The following is a 25,177-nucleotide window of genomic DNA, read 5'->3' as shown; positions in this document are numbered from 1 at the left end:
TGGTTGACATCTTTTCCTTTAATATTCTCGCAATATGAGTGCGGAAAACAAAGATTAGCTAGCACTATACGTACAAACAATTTTTGAATAACGTCGATTTAAATGTGCGCAAATAAATAAAGTTTTATTTCCAATAGTTTAGTACCAACACTTTGTGACTTGTGATAGTTTAAGGGGATATTTCAGAGTTCAGGACCCGCAACTGCATTTAAAACAGTGTATCTTATGCATTCAGCAACCATTGCAGCCTGTAGCCTACAACTGGAATCGGGGTTTGACCCATTTACTGGATTACCTTCAGTAATACTTTGTTTATCTCTGCGTCTCAGGCCAATATTGTCACTGTGCGTTATGATCCTGCCTATCGCCTCACATTTAGTCACGTGATGTAGCCGTAGACCAGTTGTTTTCAACTTGGTCCTTGGGATCCCCTGTGCATGCTGGTTTTCGTGCCAACCACAACCGCAATCCCGATTTTAACAAATTGTTTTGATTGATTTTTCTAGGTGCTTGTCATGTTTAGAGGGATTATTTGCCCACTTAAGCCACATTATGACAGACATAGCTATGCATGCCCTGAAGAATAAAAACCCAATGTTCATATACTACTTTTGTTATATTGCAAAAGTAACTGAACTGAAGTGAATCCAGACTGATGTGAATCAACAGGTGCCTAAGTGGGGAAAGTGTGGACACCTGGCCATGAAAACGAACCATTTGGTAGCTAATGTAGAACGTATTCAAGTAGCTAGTAAGGAAATAATTGAGCCAAACCTGCATTGTGTCAATAAGTCGAGAACTGATTAAAGTAGCCTACTTAAACACCTGCGTTCAGAAACCTAGCCTATTTATTCACCTCAGTCTTTAATTTGATAAATTAGGGTTAAAATATAGGTATGTTACCCATTTTTATACAATTGTTTGCAATATAACACAATTAGCTAAATATGAAGATGTTCATTATTCAGGACATGCATAGCAATTTCAGACATAATGCGGGTTAAGATGGTAAATAATCCCTGAAAACATGACAAGTAATTTTGAATTTCTTTTTAGAAATCTGGGATTGCGATTGTGGTGTGAATGAACCATGCGCAGGGGATCCCCAGGACCGAATTTGAGAACCACTGCCGTAGGCTATAGGCAAGGGATTAAAAAAACACGACGGTGTTCACTAACACCTTTGCATAAATTCCATACAATTTGACGTTGCATTGAGCCTATCTGTAGCTATAGCACAATTAACGTTGTCTTTTATTTCTTCATTGTAGTTTGACGTTTAACTAGTTTAATCTAGGACTATAGACAATACTTCCTATTAAATCACGACCATTGTGATATTTCCTAGGTAGGATGCCAAAATTCATCCGATTGCCCCACCCGTGATCAATGCATTGATAAACTCATTTGAAAGTCAAGAAAGATCATCAGTCCATACGTAGACACTCATTAGGAGCCTTGGCTACGATTCCAACCATGGCCACACCTCTCTATTTCATATAGTCTCCTCTCATTGGAACACCGCGGTTTCTGCTCAGCTCCGACTCGAGTCACTGCGACGAGTCCAGTGTGTGCGCTATCGTGGAGTAGCCTGCACTCTGTCAGCCGCCCCGCTCTCCTCATTCAAATGAAACTGTCTCACTTCAACCCGGCCGTCATGACTTGTGCATGAATGAATGTGAATCACACACCTAATGTGGGACGGCCTGCACGAATAGCTGCTCAAACCTGGAAATTCAGACAATCCGAAATAGCTCACTGAGCCTCCCAGACAGTGTTTCTACTGAAAACTGACCGACTGAGAGAACTGCTACTGGGCTATACTGCAGTTTGCGACACGCAAGAAAGCTTCTCACCTGCACACGGCTTGCATGACCATCACGAAGGTAAGTAGCTGTGCTTAAATTAATCAGACTTGGATCGGATTGGACGATCCTCGCTCGGTGTGCAACCCCGCCGTCAGAATGGATTCATTTCATAATGCTGCTTATAAACATAATGTGAAAGCGCTTGGCTATCGCTTCAGCCCTGTCGATCTGCTTTGGTTCTAAATGCTGAGACAGGTAGGCTATAAGGCGCGTTCTATGAAAATCTGAAGTGGCCTTGACGGTATGGCTGTGCAACAGTTGGGTGGGTTTTATGTTATCTTGTCAAATCCGTTAACCTAAAACAACTGCAGCTCGAATCGGTAATGGAAACGGACACTGACGGCTAGCGGACGCCATGCACGTGGATTTGAAGAGCTTTAGGCACTGGAATTGTTTCTCTGAGCAAGGTTCAAAGATCCGTCCAAAACGTCATAATGGCCAGACAAATACCGAGATTTTCTTAAAAACCATCGTGTCGGTTAGTCTTTGAAAGCAAAAACAAATTTCCTTTTAAATATGATCTATTGCTAGCTACGAATAAACTCGGATAAAAATATCAAATTGGCACTAGCCTACATGTAAATTAGCTATGTGTTCATGTTAGAAATGTAAAATGAAGTAACAATTTAGAATAGAAATTCTGATTTAGGGCTAATCGTATTCCAGGCTACGCAAAACACAAGCGTTTGAGAATCTAATTTTATGTTATGCAGGCTGTTTTAAGAGATCCTGATTTACTTTTGTTTGGAAGAAAAACAAAAACGAACAGGCAAATAAGTGCAGGTGTCAAGTCATTGCATACGTAAATATTACCCATGGTTCAAGTACAAATACGGCATTAGGAAAACGAGTGTGATGCAGTAAGTGTCATGTTCAGATTTTTGTTTGGGTCGTGGCATAGATTAATTCACCGCTCTCATTAGAAGGTGGGCACCGTGCATGTGAGGGAACGCGCATGGATCCACCAATGTCATTTTCCTTGTGTGTTCACGTATCGCCTCAGGGTAGATAACTGTGAGCTTTTACGCCACATAATCCACGCTTCTCTCTCCTTCTGTCTGTAAAGCCCCAAACCCCTCCCCGCTGTCAGCGATTTGTGATAGTAAAACCACTGTCGGGGTCAGTGTTCTGCGATCATAAACGCTGTTAACACTCGTCAGGTTCTCGTAATCTCCGTGGCGCCAATAAGGACATTTTACACCACGACTTTCGGCAGTACAGTGACTCACTATCGTTATTGTTCTTTTGTAGCCTACTGGTAGCCCAATTCGCAACTCTATGCGAATTCTGCGTAACCCTGGCCGCTTTTAGTACCTTCAAATAGCTTAATATTCACCAATCACCCGCAACATTTAAAGTCACCTGCTTCAACCAGTTTTTTCATGATTAAAAATGCTTTAAATAGTTTGTCTATAAACACTTAATATTTCATTATATGCTATGTGTACTTATATAAGCAGATAATCATAAGTTAATTGCATTCAAAAGTTAAGTCAAAATTTTAGAAGAAAATGGAAATCTTGTAAATTTATTGGGGGGGGGTTGCACTGTTTTGTTATTTAAATGTCTTGGTACATTCTGGTGTTCTTAACAGATGCTCAAGGACCTGTAGAATTTTTCATAAAAGAAAAAATAAATAAAGACCACCCGATTAAATGTGATTAAAAATACAGATACTGTGAATTAGAGATACAGATAGTGAATTGCATAAAAAAATTACATGGTACTTCATGTGGTGAAAGTTATGTAGGAATAGATCCCATGCATTTAGAAATATGGCAGGTGGTATTTATTTTTTTAATGCAATTCACTCATGAGTATCTGTATTTTTAATCATGATGAAACTGGTTTAAGATGGTGGTTTTAATGTTGTAGCTTTCTGTTTAGTTAGTCTTGAGCAGGCTACTGCAGAGGAGCCTATACTTAAAAGTTATTTTCAGCATATTGCACAAGAATTAAAGTATCACAGTATGACATTGCATTTGATGAATGCAGGTTTTACAATGTGTACTAAGTGTCAAGGTCCATCAATGAAGCCTTGTCTGATTGGTAAGTCTATGACGAACAAACAAGCTATCAAAGTTTCCTTTTCCACTAGGGAGTGTTGAGTGATGTCATTGAAAGAATATACTCGTTATGCTCCTATTGGGTGATTTATTGATTGAGTGTTAAAGAATCAACTATCATGACCCTTGGGCCAATCTAACAGGGATTAGCTGGATTAAATCCAATATAGTTAGGTTGCACTATAATTTGTCTCTTTTTAAAATGAATCTTTTAACTTTTATTAGCATTATTAACATATTGACATGTGCTTTTGTTAACTTTTGATTATCAACAATCCTAGATTAACCACTTTTGGGGACTCTTTCTGCCACCTTTTTATAAACCGTTCCCAAGGATGGCACAACCACACTTTAAGGCTGACTATAGCCCGATTTGCCAATGTCATCTTGTGCCACACCTTGCTTCAACCCATTAAATGTAGAATCTGCTCACCTGCTCCTGTTGCTGCAGATATTTACATCTTTAAAATGTCAACATGCTCTGCTTGTATTGTCAAAACAGGGCTCTGTCTTCCCAGTAGGCAGCTATGATTTCTCAGGCCCGGGGTAAAATATATTGTTTTATTTATTTATATATGTATATATATATATATATGCACAACAGTCTTTAGAGTTTGCAGAGAATAGTGTGAAAAATCTAAGAAAGCAGCAGTTCTAACAGCATTGTTAAATAGAGAGAGCAGAGGAGAAGGGCCAGACTGGTCGAAGCTGACAGAAAGATGAATAACCACACATTGCAACAGTGGTATGCAGAAGAGCATCTATGAACACACAATGCATCAAACTTCTAAGTGGATAGGCTACAGCAGCAGAAGACTTAATATGTCTAAAAAAATAAGTCTAATAAATACCTAATAAAGTGCTCACTGGGTGTGTCTTTTCTGGGCCTGGAAAAAGTGTCTAAAGTTAACCCTCCCCCTACCTGTAGGATTTGAGAACATTTTCAACATCAGTGATTTCTGGCAGTATCATGCTCATCATCTTTAGCAAGAATGCTAAAGCTTGGTTGCGCACTTACAGAATTAAATCAGTGCTGTGGTGAAGAGGTGAAATAAAGAACGTTGTTGCAAAATGTTGCATGCCACTTTCAGTCAGGTGCTTGCGTCATTGGGGTTGCGTCGCCAGAGAGTGTTGTCACGGTAACTACCAGGCCTTCACTTTACCACACCTCACTGCTTCACTGGAGAACTAGCTGAGCTACATCCGCTACTCACCGTTCTGGAGGAGTTAGGGATTAGAAATGATGAAATATGTCAAGCCTCTTTGCTCCGTTGTCTGGTTTGTTAAAGTAACTCAAGCGCCCAGGGTAGTGGGAACCTTGAAAAACAGCCCACGATGCACCACTGCCCAGGCCAGGTGATGCGTGACCATCTATGCCAGGGGTGTCAAACTCATTTTCACTGAGGGCCACATCAGCATTATGGTTGACCTCAAAGGGCCATAGATTCTATGGTGTCAGTCAGGATGGGAGGGTTTCAGTTCATTTCCCGCTGCTTCAGTCTTAAAGCTGAGTTTATCTTCACAACCATTCATATAAGTACCTGCCAGGTCTGTAGAGCAATGAGACCCAAAGAAGAGGGCACTTGAAACCCCCCACTCCCCGTCTTCAGTGCAGCCTGGGGTTCAATTCCCCTCCATGGTGCTTTCTGCACCCCTCTCCCTCTCTAACCCTCTCTGCTTCCCCCATTTGTAAAAAATGGAAAAAATGCATAACAAGAGAGTAGACTTTCCTTAAAAAAAGGGTCTGGGGGGAAGCCCAGCCAATTAAGTTCTGCTAAGAGGCACCCCCTAAATTTGGTGAACCCAAGGGCAGGAAATGCCATAGAGGGAGCCCCCACACCAGCCAGGTGAATCCCTCCCATGTCCTGCTCTCAGTCATAGATCCATGCAGTAGATTTAGCATCTACAGTCCTGTGGGCTAGCCCCCGCATGGACAAGACACGGCTCAACGCCTTATCTGCAAAGCAAACAAAGGAGATGTTGGGATTCTAGCAGCCCTAACGCTGGAAATACTGCTCCTCAGACTTGGCACAGCTCCCTTTTCCAGTGATTTAGGAATAAAAGCCTTCTCTAACCCAGCTCTTTATCACTAGGGCAGGATTTTAGGATTAAATGCACAATTGAGCAGCAAAGCAACCATAGGGCTACCCTCCTTAAAACCTAAGTCTTTTCTTCATAGAGGAAACTGACTGGAGAAAGGGAAGGGCTTTGCGGACTAAAGCTGGCTGTAGGGTTCAAAAGGGAGGCCTGAGTGGGAGCCTTCAAAATAAAAGTCCGGGCAAGAGCGCGAGGGACCATGGGTGCATCCCAATACATCAAAAAAATACATCCTCCTTTCCTCCACTCGTCTTTTTCGTCCGTACTTCCAGATAGGAGAAGGAGATGAGTGAAGGAGAGGAGGATGCATTTTTATTCTATTTTGAGTTCCCTCAAAGCTGCCCTCCTGAGTCCCCAGTGAATATGACACAGGCGCTAAGCTTTGGAGTAGCTCCTGAATGAGTCCAGGGTGACACACTCAGAGGACCTATAAGTGCAAAATCCATCAGAGGGGCTCACCTCAGTCACCTTTATATAGTCCCCCTTTATATGGATACCCGAATACAGGTCTTCTGCATAGCATGTGCAGTGTTGCATCAGTGTAGGGTGGCGTACCACCTGACCTGTCCATACATGTGGTCTATTGCGTAAGGTTTGTGTCTAACACAGGCGTGTCCAGTCTTATCTGAAATGGTCCGGTGTGGGAGCAGGCTTTTGTTTTAGCCAAAGCCTTAATACACCTCATGCTAATTAAACAAGGTCTTGATTGAGGACCATGATTAGTTAATTCTTTGAATCTGGTGTTTTTGTTGGACTAAACCAAAACTGCACCCACACTGGCCCTTTTTGGATAAGATTGGACACCCCTGGTCTAACACACGCACATATTTTATGATTTTGCGTGCATGCTGCAGCATGAGTGCTCATCCCACAGGCACCTTTTCCCAAAGGGATGGAGGCCTGATCTCTGGAGGAGAAGCAGCGGAAAAGCTGAGATAGGTAGAGGGAAAGCTCTCCTTTTCCTGCATTTGTTTTCTTGTGGTTTTAGCTTAGCGTTGTGTGTGATTAATTCACAATGGTGAATGTCCTTCTGAAGATCCTGGCCAGGACCCAAGCTAATTTTGGTCAGTCAATTAATTTTGTCATTGTTGTTGGTAGTCTCACACTTTTAATATAACAAAATTCATAAAACGTAGTGCTAGTTTGATAGGAATTGGATAAAAGGAGATTGTAATACTAAAAAACAACAACAGCCCATTAACACTGTTTAATGTTGCTGTTATTGTTATTGGAATATCATTTTATATCCATTAGAACGTTTTTGTTTTGGACTTCCCATCAGACACTAGTTTAGTGCACAAATTACTATTGTGTTCCAAAAATCTTTATATCTGAAACTGTGGCATAATATAATGCTCATAAATTCATAATAGGCCTATACCTAAATGCAAAGAAATCTGCTACGAATGAAAAGTAAATTCCACCATTAAAGTAAGCTCTAATAAAGTATATCTTCCCTTTGGCAGCCCTACATTTGAGAAGTTATTTATGGCTTCCATTATCATTACGTCCTGAAAAACAAACACAGTGTAGTTCAACAGCAAACACAGGCACAAGCACAACACAAAGGTTGCGTACAGACACTGGATTACATGGTGAGACAATCACAGAAGTACAGCCTTTAAAAACCAGAATTCCTGTCACGGACCAAACCAGATGTTTCGTAGTCAAAACAGCACACCACCTGTTAATCACAAACACCAAAAAGCAGTGCTAATGGTGGGCTTCCCCCCCCCCCCCCAACCTGCCGAAGGACCACTCGGTTACTTTCGCAAGTCTGCTATTAGGCCAGTGATGTATGTGATTACAGGGCAGGTCAAAGTGCAGACTCTTACAGTCTAGATGTGGAAAAAGCTTTCGACTTTCATCTTAAATTACGCCCCCAGTCTTTGAACCCCCAGCCAAAGCGATCCCTTCTCTTTGTGAGTGATACTCACTGGCCAGAGGGTAGCATCTCCTGGCAAGTTGGGGACTAAACATTGAGGGTCATGGCCATTCTTGACCTTTCTCTATCGTGTAATATTGGAGAGATTTAAATATCACCCCACACCCTCACTCCCCTGTGTCTCCTATGGACCAAACATGGTTCATTTTGCCCTGTGGCAAAAGATGGTCACTGATAAGCCTATGAGACGGCTGTTCTCCCCGTGGCTGTGATTAAACCAGAGCGTGTTTCTGTACAGTCGGTGAACTGCGCAGGGGGAATCCACAGCATATGTAAATGCGTACGTCGACAAAACCTGCTTCATATAGACCGTAGCATATTCCCAGCATGGCCATTGCAGGTCATGTATTTATTGACTTTTGTTTTACTGCATAACCTCAAAAGAGGGTGTGCACCCATGCTGGCTCTTATTGTGAAATGCAGAGATTTTCTTTGTTGCTGCAGATTATGAAGTTGTGAATATAACCTGGTTGCACTTTCCATTGATGTGCATATCCCCACACTGTAGCTGTGTGTTGGTTCCTCCTTATTTCAGCAAGTTTCGTGTGTGGGAGGCATTTGGTGATCTGTGACTAATTGCCGTGCATCATGAAATCAAAGCACCCACTGCATTTATTGCTCCAGGTTGCCAGATTAGTGTCACTGATTAGTATCGGAGAAGAAGTTGAAATTATGATGAACTTGATGTCTGATACACATCTGCCTATATGCATTTTTGAACCCAAGTGAGTTTTGGGCCAAAATGTTTCTATTTTTCAAATATTTGCTTGCATATCTTCTAATAGACCTCGCTCCCTGTTGAGGCACCACCGTGTTGCACAACTGAAGGCATTTCTGAATAGTTGTATAACGCAGGTTTAGAGAGACAGTCACAATGTTGCCTCAGGAGACAGAGTGACTGATTTGGCTGTTATCCCATCTCGCAAAACCGCTTTTATCAGGCTGAGACAAGTCATAGTCTCTCTCACTCAGGTATTTCCAAGAAGATATCTATATGCCAAGATATCTTAATGTAATAGTTTACACACGCACATACACAGAAACGCAGACACACACACTCACAGAAGCGATACACATGGGCACACTCACACAAAAACACATGCACGCACATGCAGACCGACAAACACATGAATACAACACACACCGGGAAACACAGCACACAGACACACAGCACACAGACACACACACAGAACGCACACACTGAGACACGCGCTGACAGTGAGTGGGTGAGACTGTTAGTCAGTGGGAATGTGGGTGTGTCTGACTGATGGGGGTGTGGTCTGTGAGACATGCCAACCCATGCCCTGCTGCAGGGAGATTTAGTGCTAATGACTGGGGCAGGAACACCTGGCGACCCTGCAGCACCCCCATCGACCCCCAACCCCCACCCCAGGGCCCCAGGCCCCCTGGGCCAGAACCCTCCTGCACTGCCCCCACGGGGGGGACTATGGGAGGGAGAGCGAGAGCAAGAGCAGGTGGGAGAGAAAAGGAGAGAGAGGATGAGAGAAAGGGAGATGCGCAGAGAGCAAGAGAGATAAAGAGATGAGGAGAGATGGAGCTAGAGAAAAGGAGATAAAGAGCGAGAGTCTGGCAGAAGGAGAGCAAGAGCTAGAAGACGGGTAGGGAGAGATGGGAGGGAGACGGTGCATGTGGAAAGAGTTTTTTTCCAGCTTTCGCTGAGCTCAAGTATTTACATTATTGTTTCCCAAACTGGAATAACCTGTAACATCACAAGTGAAAACGTCGACTTGTGTGATAGTGGATTTCACACTACACATTATATATTAGCTTTGTATTCACTTTTTTGAAATGCAAAATTCTAATGTTTAACTGATCAAAATGGGAAAAATCCTTGTTTCCTGTGTTTACATGCGGCTGTGATACATTTCTTAGCTGTAACCTTTAGAAACAGGATTTTTGAAAGACACTGCAGGCTATCTGTGCAATTTAGACTTGTGTGTGCATGTGCGCATATGTGTGTGTGTGGGTGTGTATGTTCACACATTCCACCTTTTAACACCAGGAGGGGAGTCAGCAGTGAAATGTGTGACATATTGTCAAGACCAGGACCTTTGGCAAGTACAATAAGAATTCCACAGGGAAGTGAATCTCCAAAGGTTAAAGCCTGGCAGTCTGCTCAAAGAAGGCTCGCTGCTGTAAGCAGATCTGTGAAATAGCAGGGTGGCTGTTTTGTGCAGTGATATATGTATGTTAATGTTATTTAGCTGAAGTATTCATATAAAAATATCATATTAATAAAAATAATATTAAGTTACAACATTGAGTAATGTAGGGATGTACTATATAGTTGTAAAAATGAGTTATAGAATAATATAGCAGGGCTCTATGAAAACATTTATTCTGAGAAGTACACTAATTTAGGAGCACACGAATGCATATTTTTCCAGTTGGCATGCAATTTTCCAGAGCAAATGGTCCTAAAATGGGAGCACTGCAGAGCCCTGTCACAGAGTAATATAGAATTATCATATTGAATAATATATCAGGAATATAAAGTGATGTACACTTAGTGAGCACTTTATTAGGACACCTACTTATTCATGCGATTATCTAATCGGCCAATCATGTGGCAGCAGTACAATGCATAAAATCATACAGATATGGGTCAGGAGCTTCAGTTATATTGTGTATTTTCATGCACAACAGTCTCTAGAGTTTACTCAGAATGGTGCGAAAAACATCCAGTGAGTGGCAGTTCTGCGGACGGAAACGCCTTATTGATGAGAGAGGTCAACGAATAATGGCCAGACTGGTTCCAGCTGACAGAAAGGCTACGGTAACTCAGATAACCACTCTGTACAATTGTGTTGAGCAGAAAAGCATCTTAGAATGCACAACACGTCAAACTTTGAGGTGGAAGACCATGTTGTGTTGCACTTCTGTCAGCCAAGAACAGAAAGTAGAGGCTGCAGTGGGCACAGGCTCACCAAAACTGGACAGTTGAAGACTGGAAAAACATATCCTGGTCTCATGAATCTTGATTTCTGCTGAGCCGTACAGATGGTAGGGTTAAGGGCATAAATCTATGGCCCCAACTTGCCTTGTGTCAACAGTCCAGGCTGGTGGTGGTGTAATGGTGTGGGGAATATTTTCTTGGCACACTTTGGGCCTGTTAATACCAATTAATCATCTCTTGAATGCCAAAGCCTGTTTTCCAAAGCTGACCATGTCTGCCTCCCTTCATGGCCACAATGTACCCATCTTCTAATGGCTACTTCCAGCATGATAATGCACCATGTCACAAAGCAAAAGTTGTCTCAAACTAGTATCATGAACATGACAATGAGTTCAATGTTCTTCAGTGGCCTCCCAGTCACCCTCTCTAGCCACACTGACCAGCAGTGTCTCCCAGGTGCCCGTTTCTACTGCCCTCTCCAATTCCCGGGAATCCTCGCGTGACACTTCCCGGCAGCGTTGCACATTGTTCCAGACGGAGGGCGGCGTTCCGGTTCCACTCGGATCACGTTCCCGTTCCTGTGCCTGAGCTCATAAAACACACCAGGCGGCCAGTCGTTCCCCGGAGCGCCAGTGTAACATGACTAACACACACACGCACACACGCACTCTCAGGCTGCAGACACACAGGAGAGTAACACACTGACCCCGGGTCCTGGGACAGGAGGCCACAGACAGCCGCTCTCTGTCCTGTCTAAACATCCACATTCCCCAGTATGTACCTCAGCAAATATGAAATGGGTCCTTTTCAAATATGAAGCTGGGTTCCCAAACTGGAGTTTAACTCTCATAGGAGCCTGCTTAGGGGTATAGGAATGTATTACACGTGACAGGGTGTTGTATTATTTTAGGTGGGATTGGATTGCATCTAGTAAATAAGGGTTATAGGGGTGAATTGGAGGTATAGGTGTATATTGGGGTGTGTGAGGGCTAGAGGGATGTGCTTGGAGGATACTGTATGTAGTGTGTACGAGGTATTGGGGTGTTTATAGGGGTGTTAAAGGTATAGTGTGTGTAAGGGTCATAGGGATGTGAGGTATATGTGGTGTGTAAGGGGTATAGGGGTGTGTAACAGACCACTCACCCACCAGCCTCCACTCTTATGTTCCAGATGTCATGGCGTCCCCAGTATCGCAGCTCCAAGTTTCGGCATGTGTTCGGTAAGCCCGCCAATAAAGAGAACTGCTACGATGGCGTCCCCATCACCAAGAGCGTCCAGGACAACCAGTTCTGTGCCGTCAACCCCCGGTTCGTCGCCGTGGTCACCGAGTGTGCTGGAGGTGGAGCGTTCCTCGTCCTCACTATTAATCATGTAAGACCATCTTATTAGTGCTACTGTTATACTTAAGACCTTCTGCTTTACTACTGGTATATTCTATTCACCATGTAAGACATTCTGCTAAGTCCTACTGTTACTCTATTCACAATGTTAGACCATTCTCTAGCATTGCTGTTATACTTGATTCACCGTGTAAGACCTTCTGGTAAATACTATGGTTATACTCTATTCACCATGTTAGACCTTCTGCTATACTACTGTTATACTCTATTCACCATGTAAGACCATCTGCTAAGTACTACTGTTATAATATTCACCATGTAAGACCTAGGTACTACTGTTATACTCTGTTCACCATGTAAGACCAAAGTACTAATGTTACACTATTCGCCACGTAAGACCTTCTGCTAAGTACTACTGTTATACTTTATTCACCATGTAAGACCTATGTACTACTATTGAGGACCCCTGCTCTAGGATAACTGTTATCCGCTATTCATCAAGCAAGACAATATTCTAGTAGTGCTGTTATCCTGATGCACTACAGCTAAATCAAATGTCTTTGATGCTGATGATTTGATTAAGTATCAATGGCAGCTGTTAATGCTGAGTGTCAATGGCCAGATGTGACCGTGTCGCTGAAAACAATCTGCCCTACATCTCCTACTGAAGGAATAATGAGTGTACCTACAGTTGAGTAATGGTAGGTCTTAACAGCAACAGGCCTAAACAGTAGATCTGCCTTCTGCTGTCAAAATGTGGGAGATTTGCAACCATACCTCATTCTTTCCCTGCATTGAACATTCTTACAAAATACTTCTCTCTCAAAAATGGTAATGCTATAAATAACACTGAGTTACAGTAATGTTTTTGTTGGTGGTCAGTATTATGTTTTGTGTGGTGATTAGTGGTATCTCAGGTTGGGCTGCTCAGCGTTGAGTTTCAGGCGTGGGGATTGGACAGGGGGAGATATCTTCAGATGTGTGTCAACACAATTTATGTCGTCTTCATTTTTCTCAGACTGAGGAGGATTCATCAAAAGAATGGCTCTCTTTTTTTCTCTCCCTCATCGCTTCCAGTGTTTGGTGTTGGCCTTGCTCGGGAATTACGTATGTCCTCAGGAATGGAGGCACCATTTAAACCTCTGCCTGTCTCAACCTCTCTCCTGGAAAAATGAAGGGAAAAGGGCTGGAATGACTGAACCATTGTTCCCTTCCACACGCACACCCAAACTCCCCTCTGATCTAATCAGTTTACGACCGCTCTCCTGATTACCTGCCGCAGCTCCGGATCCTTCGCTAGGGTCGAACTTTGCCCCCTGGCTTTGACGCTCACCTGAGATTGTGGAGCACAGTTCCTCTGAAGTGATGTCATTGTCTGCAGTGTAACTCCAGACACGCCTCACCAACATCCTGAATTCCTGCGATGCCAAGCGATTTCCTCAGTTTTCACGATGTTGTGTAAACGCCTGTAGAGTTTGTGACTTCAGCACTGACCATCAACTGTGGAATCCATCGCTGGCACGGCTATCAAAGACAGTTATGTTTTAACAGTCTAGATAGTGTCGTCGTCTTTAAGCAGCAAGCTGTGATTATCGGTGTTAGATTTTAGGCATCACTAATCAGTAGGAATGAACAAACAGGATTGAACATTTTTACTGTCTCCTATACATTTGTGAACAGTAGAATCTATTAACCATTTAAGGTGTAAGACCACAAACTAAATATTCTACACTCTCAGAAAAAAAAGTATCCATAGAGGAACCCTTTTCAGTTATTTATGGAGTTCTAGAAGAAGAAAAAAAAAAAACATTCCAAAAAACCCCTACTCTTCTAAGGTCTAATCCTGTTTAGCTGAGTGCTTATTTCTCATTGCCATTGCTCAACAGGACAGGCTGTTTGAGAGCGCACACAAGGCAGGCTTGCTCTTGCAGATCTCGTTCTAGGAGAGAGTTCCTCTGGTATGCTGTGGTCTCTGACATTCCTGTCCCGACTTGTGAAGAGGAGTCGGTCGCACTTGCTCTATCTCCCCGACCGAGTAGCACTGTGATCTGTGCATAGTTGTGGCATTAACAAATTTCACATTTAATCTGCTACAAGGTCATTTGAGCTTTTTTAGTAGCCTGAGGGTTTGTGTACACCCATATCCTTATGACAAGACTTTTCCCCCCCATAGCCACCCTTCTCCCTTCTGAATCAACATAAATGCGTATTTCTTTTGAACAAATATCCATATCCATATTTATGTTATTGTCAAGGATTGTTATGGGTAAATGGTCAGAGTCAATGAGATTCAGAATTAGATATTGTGCATAATTGGAAAAAATTTCTCGTACTTTCATTCAAAGAGTAGTTGTTGATAAACAAGCCAAGCCCTTTTCAGTGAATCATTCATATATTATGTTTTATGCTTGTTGAACAAAAGACAAATTGAATTATAACTGTATCTAAATACTTAGTGTATGTGTATGACACAGTGCTCAGTCTGGACATTCAACAAGGGCTGATTCTATTGTCTGAGACAATGGACAAATGCTTACATTGAGAGAGAATACAGGCGGACGCTCGTTGACACACACAGAACACAGGCCTCCATTGAGCAGGAGACGGAGCACAGACAGAGGCAGTCCAGTGCAGCTCAGTGCTAAGGTCACAAAATGGCACGTTCGACCCCTGGGCTGTGATTACACCAAAGCCAAGTCGTTATTCTGGTGGTAGGCTGTAATGTTTGGGTTGGGCAGGTCGACAAGGAGATGGGTCGTAAGTGATGGAGAAATGGTCTTGTAGCACTGATATTATGTCCGGTGCCAAAAGACATGTGTGAGTAGGTCCACCTCTGATTAAAGGTTTGTGTTTCTCACATCCTCATTAGAGTAGGATCAGCCTGTGGATGTTTTTGTTTGCTTGCGTTTGCCCACTTGAGGGACATTACCTAAAAACCAACCTGCCAACTGGGTTACATTCATTGGGTAATTACCAGGGTCCAGGAACCATAAACTAAATACAGTGGCTCTCAAGAAAATTATAGAAAGCATTAGAAAGATACTGTTGAAATGCACTGTGTTTATATGCATCTGATCAAGGGCATATATTTGGCTGGAATCCCTGATAAAGTGTCAACTAATAATACAATGTGTAAAAATCACACCTATCTGTACACAAGGGCAGGAACTGCTGGTACCTCTACTCTTAAAATTGTGGAAACTGTATTGCACTGGGTGTGGTCTGGTCATTTAACATGGGTGGTAAATGGTAAATGGTTGACATTTATATAGCGCCTTTAACCAAAGGATGCTGAGGAGTTTTCTGGGTGTTTAGCAGTGGGGGTGGGGGGGGGGGGGGTTGTCTGGGTCTGGGTGTCCCCAGGATCTTACAGCTCCAGTTCCTCCCTCCAGACAGGAAAGGTGGACCCTCACCACCCACGGGTTTCTGGACACAGGGGAAATGTTCTGGACATCAAGTGGAACCCTTTTGATGACCTCTGCATCGCCTCCTGCTCGGAGGACTGCACGGTAGGCTCGCTAACGCTGAAAAACAGCTGCACATTGACGGGGTTAGCACGACGCTAATGTCAATAAAGGGTTATATGTACCAGGAATTAGCATAATGCCAATACTTCTTCAGGGAGGGGTCCTCTAAGTTATCGGGGCTGTGTGAGTGTAAATAACGGTCGCAATGCTCAAAGTTTATTGCTCTAGACATTGCCACCCCTGACCCTTTGGGGCCCTAAGCAAAATGTTATTTTGGCCGGGGCAGGAGGAGGGGGGATATTGCGATTGCAGATCGCAGACAAGAAGGGCCCTATGTCCAGTGTGTGTCTTGACTGGGCAGCCTGGCTCTACATAATGCACTGGGATGGGGATGAAAATGGAGACAATTCAGAGATTGTCTGCGCAAGGTGTGGGCATGAAAATATTAACAGAACTGCAGATTAGTGGTGGCATTGTTAAGATTTTCATAGTACAATAACAAATGAGATTAGTTATTTTTAGTGACACTGGAATGTGCCCCAGGTGAAAATTTGGGACATTCCAAAGAACGGGGTGCTGAGGAACATCACCATACCACAGAAAGAGCTCCAGGGTCACTCCCGAAGGGTGGGGCTCATCGAGTGGCACCCCACTGCTAACAACATCCTGTTCAGCTCGGCCTACGACTACAAGGTACTGCCACACACACAAGCACCCACAAGCACAATTGTATGCCTTAGCATACAATTGAATGAGAATGACTTAGAATGACTAAATGATTATTACATGGCCATATGTATGTACATAATCATTTAAGGGATCTGATGTTGATCCTGCTCTTCCAGGTGATGGTGTGGAACCTGGACTGCCCGGAGCCGGTGATTAAGAATCCAGTGAAGACCATCAGCTTCCACACAGACGTGGTCCTCTCCATGTCCTTCAACACCAATGGCAGCCAGATGGCTACTTCCTGCAAGGACAAGAAGATCCGTGTGATCGACCCCCGGAGTGGGACTCTCCTGCAGGTACATCGCAAAAAAACGACCGTCCTAACCCTTTCAGCCAATCAAAATAACTGCTATACTATTGTTCTTGAGCCCCATTAAACCCCTGCTACATTCTTCCAGTTCCTCCATTTTCTCACCAAAGACAAAATGTTTTCATCTTATTTGGCAAAAGAAATTCAAGATATACGATTTTAAGTCTCAATATAAGACTAAACTACTTTTACAAAATGGATGTTTTGACATCCATTTTTTGAGTGTGCGAGTGCACGTGTGCGAGTGTGAGTGTGTGTGTGTATCACATTTTAGACCTGCTGCAGGCTACACTTCTCTTGTCCCAATGACCATTTCTTAACCCTGCAATTAATGTTCTCAAACTACATTATTTAAAATAGCAAAGTTTTCTCCCAATTTGGTTGTACCCTATCTGTTCCAATTGCCCGTGTGTTAGCTAGGGATACACCGTGTCCCACTGTGGCCCCGATGGATCAGGTGTGAGTGAACGTGACCGTGATTCCGAGGTGCCCGGGGTGCTGTTGTATGTGGCAATCTCACTAACCCCCTTAGCTGAGTCCTCCCCCCCTGCCCTCGGTGCGGCAAGCCAATTCCAAACTCAGCTTTGGCATGCTCGAACCCCAGTCTGTGGTGTGCACCTGTAACTGATGCCTGCATCCAGGGCTGTTACTTTAGCGTAGTTGACAAGCCTCCCTATAAAACAATCCATGAATGCTCAGATACACAATACTCAGGGAGATGATTCAAGGCTTTAAACAGATTCATGGGAAGCTGATAGATTTGTGTTTCATGGTACAAATAGTTCTCTAATTAGGCTGGAATAGAATTTTTTTTAATCAAGATTTTTTTCTCTTTTTCCTAAAACTCATATTAATTGTATCCGCATTTATTAATATAATTTTGCACAACCAGGTGTAATTATGATAAAAGTAAAATAAATTGTGTATAATTGGCTTCCTTTGAAATAGACCCACAGATCCCTTCACACTCTTAATTCAACATTTGAGGTCACACCAGTAGAGACGTTTAAACTAACAGACTCCAAAAGCGATGTGGTCACATGACCACCTCTCCTCCACACTACATATAGAAAACTCACACCTTCACAAAAACTCAGTTTGAAACTGCCTTGTAGATCTGGACGCTAATGCAGTGGATCGTACGAGATATCTGTCTACACTACTACAGCTGTAAAACATGTAACTTATGTAACTTAACTAACCAGCCAATACTTAATTTCCATTTTATGTAATTATTGTGATTATTAGCACTGTTATTGCTGAAGAAAATAAACACTATTGTGTTTATCAAAATTATATATTATTTAATGATATCATTAATATGATTTTCATTATATTATATATAACATGAATTATATTAGGTGGCACGGATGGTGCAGTGGGAAGCACTGCCGCCTCACAGCAAGGAGGTCCTGGCTTCGAATCCCCGTCGGCCGGGGCCTGTCTGTGCAGAGTTTGCATGTTCTCCCTGTGTCTGCGTGGGTTTCCTCCGGGTACTCCGGTTTCCTCCCACAGTCCAAAGACTTGCAGGTTAGGCTGATTGGAGAGTCTAAATTGCCCGTAGGTTAGGTGAATGAATGAATGAATTATATTACATAAAAGTGTGAAGATCATCTTATCCAGGGGAATTCTTTTTCTGTCATTGACACATCCAGCTATGACCAGCTACCAGTTTCACCACAGCTTGAGCTGGTGAAGCCGTTTTGAGTTTGGAGCTGGTCTAACTGGTCAACCATCTACCAGTTGTTTCAAAACCTAGCTTGAGCTTATTTATTTATAAACTCTCCGTGTTCACTCAAACACTCATGTGACCATAGGCCACATAAACTCATCAGAAATGCGATCAAGACGGCGACCGTTAGCTAACTTCCGCCAGCATATTCAGACCTTTTCTGTTCACCACAACAGTTAGCCAGCTAACATTAGCTAACAGTTTGAAAATGTACAAAAATTGGCTCCCGATGAGGAAGACCCTAGTAGAACAAAAAAGCTGACAATCATTTGGGTGTTATAATCACAGACCGGAGAAAAATGTATACTGTATAATGCACTTTAATCAATGTATTTGTTCTTTGTTTTTTGTTTTGTTTATACAAATTTACCCATTACTGAACCCCCTGGTGTTCCCATGAACCAGATTAAACTCAGACTATAAATATATGAATAAATCCCTCTGTGCTTCACTCGTTTTCTCTGTACCTGGTTATGGTTTCAGGAGGGTAAAAGTAAGTCGCAGAAGGTACACAAAGTGATGTTCCTTGGAAATCTGAAGATGCTCTTCTCTTCGGGAGCTTCCATGTGGAACAACAGGCACATTGCCCTTTGGGATCAGGTAAGGACCGTGCTGAAGGACACACTGCCCTCTACTGTTGGTATACCTACATTGCATTTAATTCCTCCACTTAATTCTATGCCAGGAACATGCGGGTGATTCTTTGAGAAGTGTTGCAAGCCGTGTCTGGGGACTTTTACACAGCTTATAGCTTATGAAACGTATAGATTTAGTTATTGCAAGAAAAATGGTGGATTTGTATTTAATTAGATCTTTAAATATTATACAATGAGAAAAAATGATCATTTTCAATTTAAATGAACTTGTAATGTGTGTAATGTCTCTGGTTTTGTCCCATGCTGTAGGAGGATCTCTCGCAGCCTCTGGTAGAAGAGGACCTTGACGGATCCACAGGAGTTGTGTTTCCGTTCTACGACCCCGACACACACATGCTCTATCTTGCTGGAAAGGTGAGTTTCGGTGGCGACAGCAGCTTGGCTCGTGAAACACAGCTGAAATACAGCACCTAACTCAAGTCGTATTACTGTAGTGACTCCAAGTCACAATGCAGGCGTGTTCCTGTCATTCCAACATCCCAACTCCCAACAGAACCAAGCCAGTATCCATTGAAGCAGTACTAGCATTGAATCTGTCTCTGGGAACTCTCTAATAATATAATTACATTTCTGCTCATGGAACAGTGAGCTGTGTTGGTGTACAGTAACTATACTTTACCTTTTAACAAGTGACGTGTAGATGTGTGTTCAGGAGCCAGCAGTGTAGTATAATGAGTAGGGAACTGGAGTGTAAAAATGTATACTATGTAAAAAAGCTAAAAACATTGGGCCTCATGCAAGAACCACATACCAACAGATTTGTTCTTAAATCACTTAAGTCTTTCTGATTCTTTAGAAATTTTTCTCTTCTTTAGAATTTTTTCTTAGGAAGGAACAACATTTACAAGTGGCCCTGACCGTACAAGTGGTCGTACGAGTCATGTCAACAGCTGCCTTGCAGTGCATGTCAGCGCAGCTCGTCTGGCACACCAAACTCAGATCAAACTTTCAGACAAGGTGTTGGAGATGGTAAATGGTAATATGGTTGGCATTGATATAGCGCCTTTATCCAAAGCGCTGTACAATTGATGCTTCTCATTCACCCATTCACGCACACTCACACACCAATGGCGATTGCCTGTCTTGCAAGACAACCAACCAGCTTGTCAGGAGCAATTGGAGGTTAGGTGTCTTGCTCAGGGATACTTCGACACACCCAGGGCTGGATCGAGCCGGCAACCCTCCAACTGCCAGACGACTGCTCTTACTTACGGCCAGTGTGACATTGCTTATTTCTTGCCTCAAACCTTTTCAGAAACCTATTTTAGTGGATATATACTGTATTATATCAGACATCCTTCAGTTATCTGAAGTTGGTGCGTTTGTTGAATCCAATGTGGCACACTCGTATGAGCCCTTCCTACAAAAAAGTAAGCGAAATTTAGTATAGGAATACGAAAATGTTTTTGCATGAGGCCCTTTGTGTAAGTGGCTTTGGATGAGAGTGCTAAATGCTAGTAACGTAATGTAAAAGCAAAATGTACCTGTTCTCCCCCTGCTCCAGGGAGAGGGGTATATCCGCTACTATGAGATGAACTCAGAGAAGCCTTACATGCAGTACCTGAATGAGTACCGCTCACACCTACCTCAGAAGGGACTGGGTAAGCACCGCATTTTAACAGCACACTGTGATGCCTGCAGAAGCGCTCAACGCTGGATCCAAACGGCTGTCTGATGTGGATGGAATGTAGTGTGCATGCATGTGTGATGACTAACAGTTTCAGGTAGAGTGTTTCATGAATTTAATAACTGCATTGTATAATACCTGTTATTACAGGTTCTCTAAGTGTAATAACAGAATCAGTGTATTATAAGTGTTATAACAGGTTAAGTTAAGTGTAATAACGGACTCAGTGTATAATAATTGTAATATTGCAGGTTAATTGGAGAATATTAAGTGTAATGACAGGGTCAGTGTATGATCAGTGTAGTACTGATAGGTAAATACATATTTAATGACTCGCTCCCATCCAGGTGTCATGCCAAAGAGAGCTCTGGACGTTAACTCCTGTGAGGTGTTCAAATTCTACAAACTGGTGTCGGCCAAGAGTGTGATCGAGCCTCTGTCCATGATCGTCCCACGCAGGGTAAGACTGCAGTGGGACAGAGAGAGAGAGAGACTGTACACTGGAGCCAGAGACACGTACTATAGACTGCCCATCAAATCACGGTCCCTTTACCTGGGGGTCAGGTGTGCAGACAATCAGTAGAACTAATTGTTGAGGTAATTACACCAGAGAAAAGAAAACCATGACTGGATTTGGATTTGAGGGCCTGATTTGATGGTGCCTGGTCTATATTTTACACTTGCACATATGAAACTGCTTTAGTTTACTCACCAACACGCTAGTGTACTCACTAATACGTACCCACTAATTAATGCTAAATGCATTAGTGTACTCAATGTTTAATCACTTACAGATTAAATGCACTAGTGTACTAGCTAACAGACTTCATTAATTTGTGTTCTCACTATTCATAGCATTCCATGACGACCTTGTGTACTTGCTAACCAAATGAGACTAATTACTAATATACCTAATATCACTAACTACCAGACTTAAGCCATTAGTGTAGACTTCAGGTATTTACAATCCAGACCATTAAAATGCCTGACATTTTCAAGATGCCTGACCCTATCGAGATCTCCTGCAGCATAATTTCTCATCGCAGCCGTTCAGGTCTTGTGCAGGTAGAGGAGCCTCTTGGTGTAAGCGTGTGCAGACGGCAGTGACCTGTCCATCTCAGATTTCTCATCCCCTGTTTTTGTGTCCCACCCGCAGACAGAGGGCTACCAGGAGGACATCTATCCCATGACTGCGGGGAACAGGCCAGCCCTGAGTGCGGCCGAGTGGCTCAGCGGACAGGACAAAGGTCAGAATTAGGCCAAAAAACAAGGACACAGTGTTAACATGGTCATGGGAAATAACACTCACTAGTCAGTTTAACACACACATAGGAGTCTGTATTAACACACTTCCATTAACATACTATGGGGAGGATGTGTTGAAGCACATCACTGTGTAAACACACACAGAGAAAAGAGGGGGAGTATATTAAGCAGGATTGCTGAGTTAGCTGGATAACGTGCCCAAGTAAAACCCAGAACAGCCGTTTTTACTTCAGTCCATGTTCCAGTTTTGGAAGGCTTCATGATACAAGGTTTACAGGAAATTGTATTTACTCACTCAAAGGAGACTTTCCATGATCGTGCCGATGCTTGGTGTGTTGCAGACCCTGTCCTCATATCGCTTAAGCCGGGATCGAAGCCGGAAGAACTGTACCCGGAGCTCACCTCAGGAAAACTGTCAAAGAATTCCCTGGACTCCAACTATACCCAGACTCGCTCCGAGTCCAACACCTTGAACAACAACATCCCGGACAAGACCCAAAATGCCTTGTCCAATGGTCGCGAGCCGTGTTCAACCCCAAAGAACGATAATGAGGTACAAACGGGATCTTTCTACGACAAACAACCTGCTTTGAAGCTTAATTACATTTGTCATTGCATTACCAAACAAACAGGTGTTTTTCTTTTCATTAACAGTGTAATTTATCAGACTCCTTTGCTCCCCCCTGTATAAGACTGAAGACTAACTGAAATATTTTATCAGTTTAGGATTACAGGAAGCGAGGAATGTACTCTTATTATTTGTATCTGTTTATTGCCATCTCATAGCTGTGGAAATGAGCAGTTTTGAGGTCAAGGATAGCGAGCTTCAGCATGATAGGAAAACAAGCAGTTGGGTGCTTAGATCAGTGGTCACTAACAAAAAGATGGTGGTTTGTTTGTGGGTGTCCTGATGAGTTTTTTCTCCTCAGCTGTTGCAGGCGTTTTACCGGCAGCAGGAGGAGATCTGCTCCCTGAAGGAGGCTCTGGCCCAGAGAGACGTGCGGATAACGCAGCTGGAGCTGGAGATCAGGAACCTCCGCAACACCTCCACCCAAAATCCCCCCCGCACACCTTCCCCTAATCCCCACCCCGCCTCCACTCTACCTCCCCCAGAACAACTTCCTCTAAACTCTACCCCACCTCCAACGGAACAACTTCCTCTAAACTCCATCTCCCCTTAAACCACACCCCACCTCCTGAACCCCACCTTACCCAACCTCTACCCAAAATCCCCTGGCACAACTGTCCCTAAACCCAACCACCAGTGAAATTTCAACCGTACACCTCCACAGAAACCCCACTCCACCTCCTTCCTAATCCTCCTACTTCTACCTAAAAAAACCCTGTCCCCCCACCACACTCCCCTCCTCTCCCCAATCATTTTGTGTAAGAAATGATATAAGCAATTTTTTAACGGTTTAGGTTTTCCATATTGTTTTTAAGCTTCTGAGCTATGCAATTATTTCTTTTACTATGCCCCTTTATTGACAATTTGTAGGTGCCTGTCTTTAATGTGTTCAACACCGAGATCTCTCAAATAGAGGATTGGACAGAACATGCGTAATTGAACAAAACGTATTGGTTAGATGTCGTGAGGAATTTCCTCAGGAATTGTGAGGAAAGGGCTGGCATTCTGAGCGGTGTCTGAATGGACGGTGGATGTATTTATACTATAGTGAAAGTGAATAATGGGTGTCATTTATACTAAGTGGGACAGTCCAGCTCTTACCTGCACTTGCAGAAATGTTTTTAAGAAATTGCAGTTATTTATTTTTTTTGTTTTTATATTTGGAAAGGAAAGCCAAAAATCATCATTGTGATATGAATAATCACTGCCTTAAGAACAGATAATATACATTTAATATTGGGGTTAATATGCTGACTTTTCAGCCGTTTACAAAACCAGAACTGCAGCACACACAAACGCATACAAGCAGAGTCTTTTACCCACACATACAGACACGCACACACACACCTTTGAATGGCACTGCACTTTGGGTATGTGGGGAACGTATTGCACCAGGAATGAGGAAGTTCTGTTTAGCTGTATCTATTTTAGTTATAGTGTACATCAGCTGTTCTGTGTTTGTTTAGGTGAACGTCACTACATGAGAGTTAAGGTGAAACCTCCTGGCCTTTTAGCTTTAGCTGGTGGAGGAGTGACAAGGCTAAGGAGGAAGGGTTTTCTAAGTTCAGAGGATAATTCAGATTCATGTAGATCACTTGTAGAGTTCTTCACGGTGTGCCGAAGACTACTGTTCACTCGTGTCTCAGGTTCATTGGGAAAGAGGTTTACCTCATAGTACTGCGGAGGACGGTGTCTGCTTCACATTGGCGGCTGTTGTAAATGGCGTATGCTGTCTTTTTGCAGAGAACTGAATTTGAAAAGCTTTTGCAATGTACAAATACAAATATAACGTACAGAGAATTCAATAAATATTTTCCTATCTCCGTATGTGTGCTTGCATTCTTTCGGTTGCAGGGGTTCACCCATAAAAAATTTCAAAGTTTTTAAATGGTTTTCTGTCAAACTTTGTTGGCGGACCCGCTGTTCACATTATTATAAAATCCGAATTTGACACATTGGGCTGCTAAAGTTCATTGGATTCTACAGAAATTCCGATGTGATTCTCATGATGAAAAGGAAAAAACCAAGTGCACTTTCCAAAATTCAGCAGGGTGCTCAGCCTCAAAGTAATACTACAAGAATAATCCCAAAATACACTCTTATCAATAAATGATATATTTTCAATTATACGTGCACTGTGTTTCAAAAGAAATATTCATCCCAAATGCATATGCGAGTTGGCCATAGACCTTCCTAACAGCTTTGAATTGCTTTATTAGGTACAGGTACTGCTAATCTCTCGAGCATCGGTTAAGACTCCTTCTGCCTCCAGAAGAGCTGGTTTAAAGTCTTTGGCATGGATTCAGCAAGGTGCTAGAATAGAAAGGGATTTTCATCCAGGTTGACTCATCATTCAGTTCCTGTAGATTTATATTTAGATTAAATGTGCCCCAGGAAAACATTCCCCACACATTTACACTACCAGCAGTAGCCTAGACTATGAACACAGCCCGGATGGATCCGTCGATTCCAACCATCCGCAGGCTGCGGCAGAAATGGAGATTCATCATACCAGGGGCTCTTTCCAAT

General features: G+C 42.8%; 1 protein-coding gene across 1 annotated transcript; it reads left to right on the top strand.

Moving 5' to 3' along the window:
- Nucleotides 1-1,216: 1,216 nt before the first annotated feature.
- On the top strand, nucleotides 1,217-24,471 carry LOC133131103 (coronin-2B-like). The gene is made up of 12 exons (XM_061246247.1): nucleotides 1,217-1,886; nucleotides 12,064-12,264; nucleotides 15,626-15,742; nucleotides 16,244-16,393; nucleotides 16,546-16,725; nucleotides 18,955-19,071; nucleotides 19,377-19,481; nucleotides 20,632-20,728; nucleotides 21,102-21,214; nucleotides 21,911-22,001; nucleotides 22,362-22,573; nucleotides 22,950-24,471. The coding sequence occupies exons 1-12, from the start codon at nucleotides 1,872-1,874 to the stop codon at nucleotides 23,199-23,201; spliced, it is 1,650 nt and encodes a 549-aa protein (XP_061102231.1). The 5' UTR covers nucleotides 1,217-1,871; the 3' UTR covers nucleotides 23,202-24,471.
- The last annotated feature ends 706 nt before the right edge of the window (nucleotides 24,472-25,177 follow it).

Source organism: Conger conger, chromosome 6 (assembly GCF_963514075.1).
Source record: "Conger conger chromosome 6, fConCon1.1, whole genome shotgun sequence".
In the NCBI taxonomy this organism is placed as follows: domain Eukaryota; kingdom Metazoa; phylum Chordata; class Actinopteri; order Anguilliformes; family Congridae; genus Conger; species Conger conger.
Note: the sequence above shows the minus strand (reverse complement) of the source record. Positions and strands in the feature narration are given on the sequence as shown.

Excerpts from the sequence above, each read along its gene's own strand:
- LOC133131103 (XM_061246247.1), top strand. Across the intron at positions 16,726-18,954 it reads GGAGTGGGACTCTCCTGCAG|GAGGGTAAAAGTAAGTCGCA; the intron begins GTACATCGCAAA and ends TTATGGTTTCAG. Across the intron at positions 19,072-19,376 it reads ACATTGCCCTTTGGGATCAG|GAGGATCTCTCGCAGCCTCT; the intron begins GTAAGGACCGTG and ends CCCATGCTGTAG.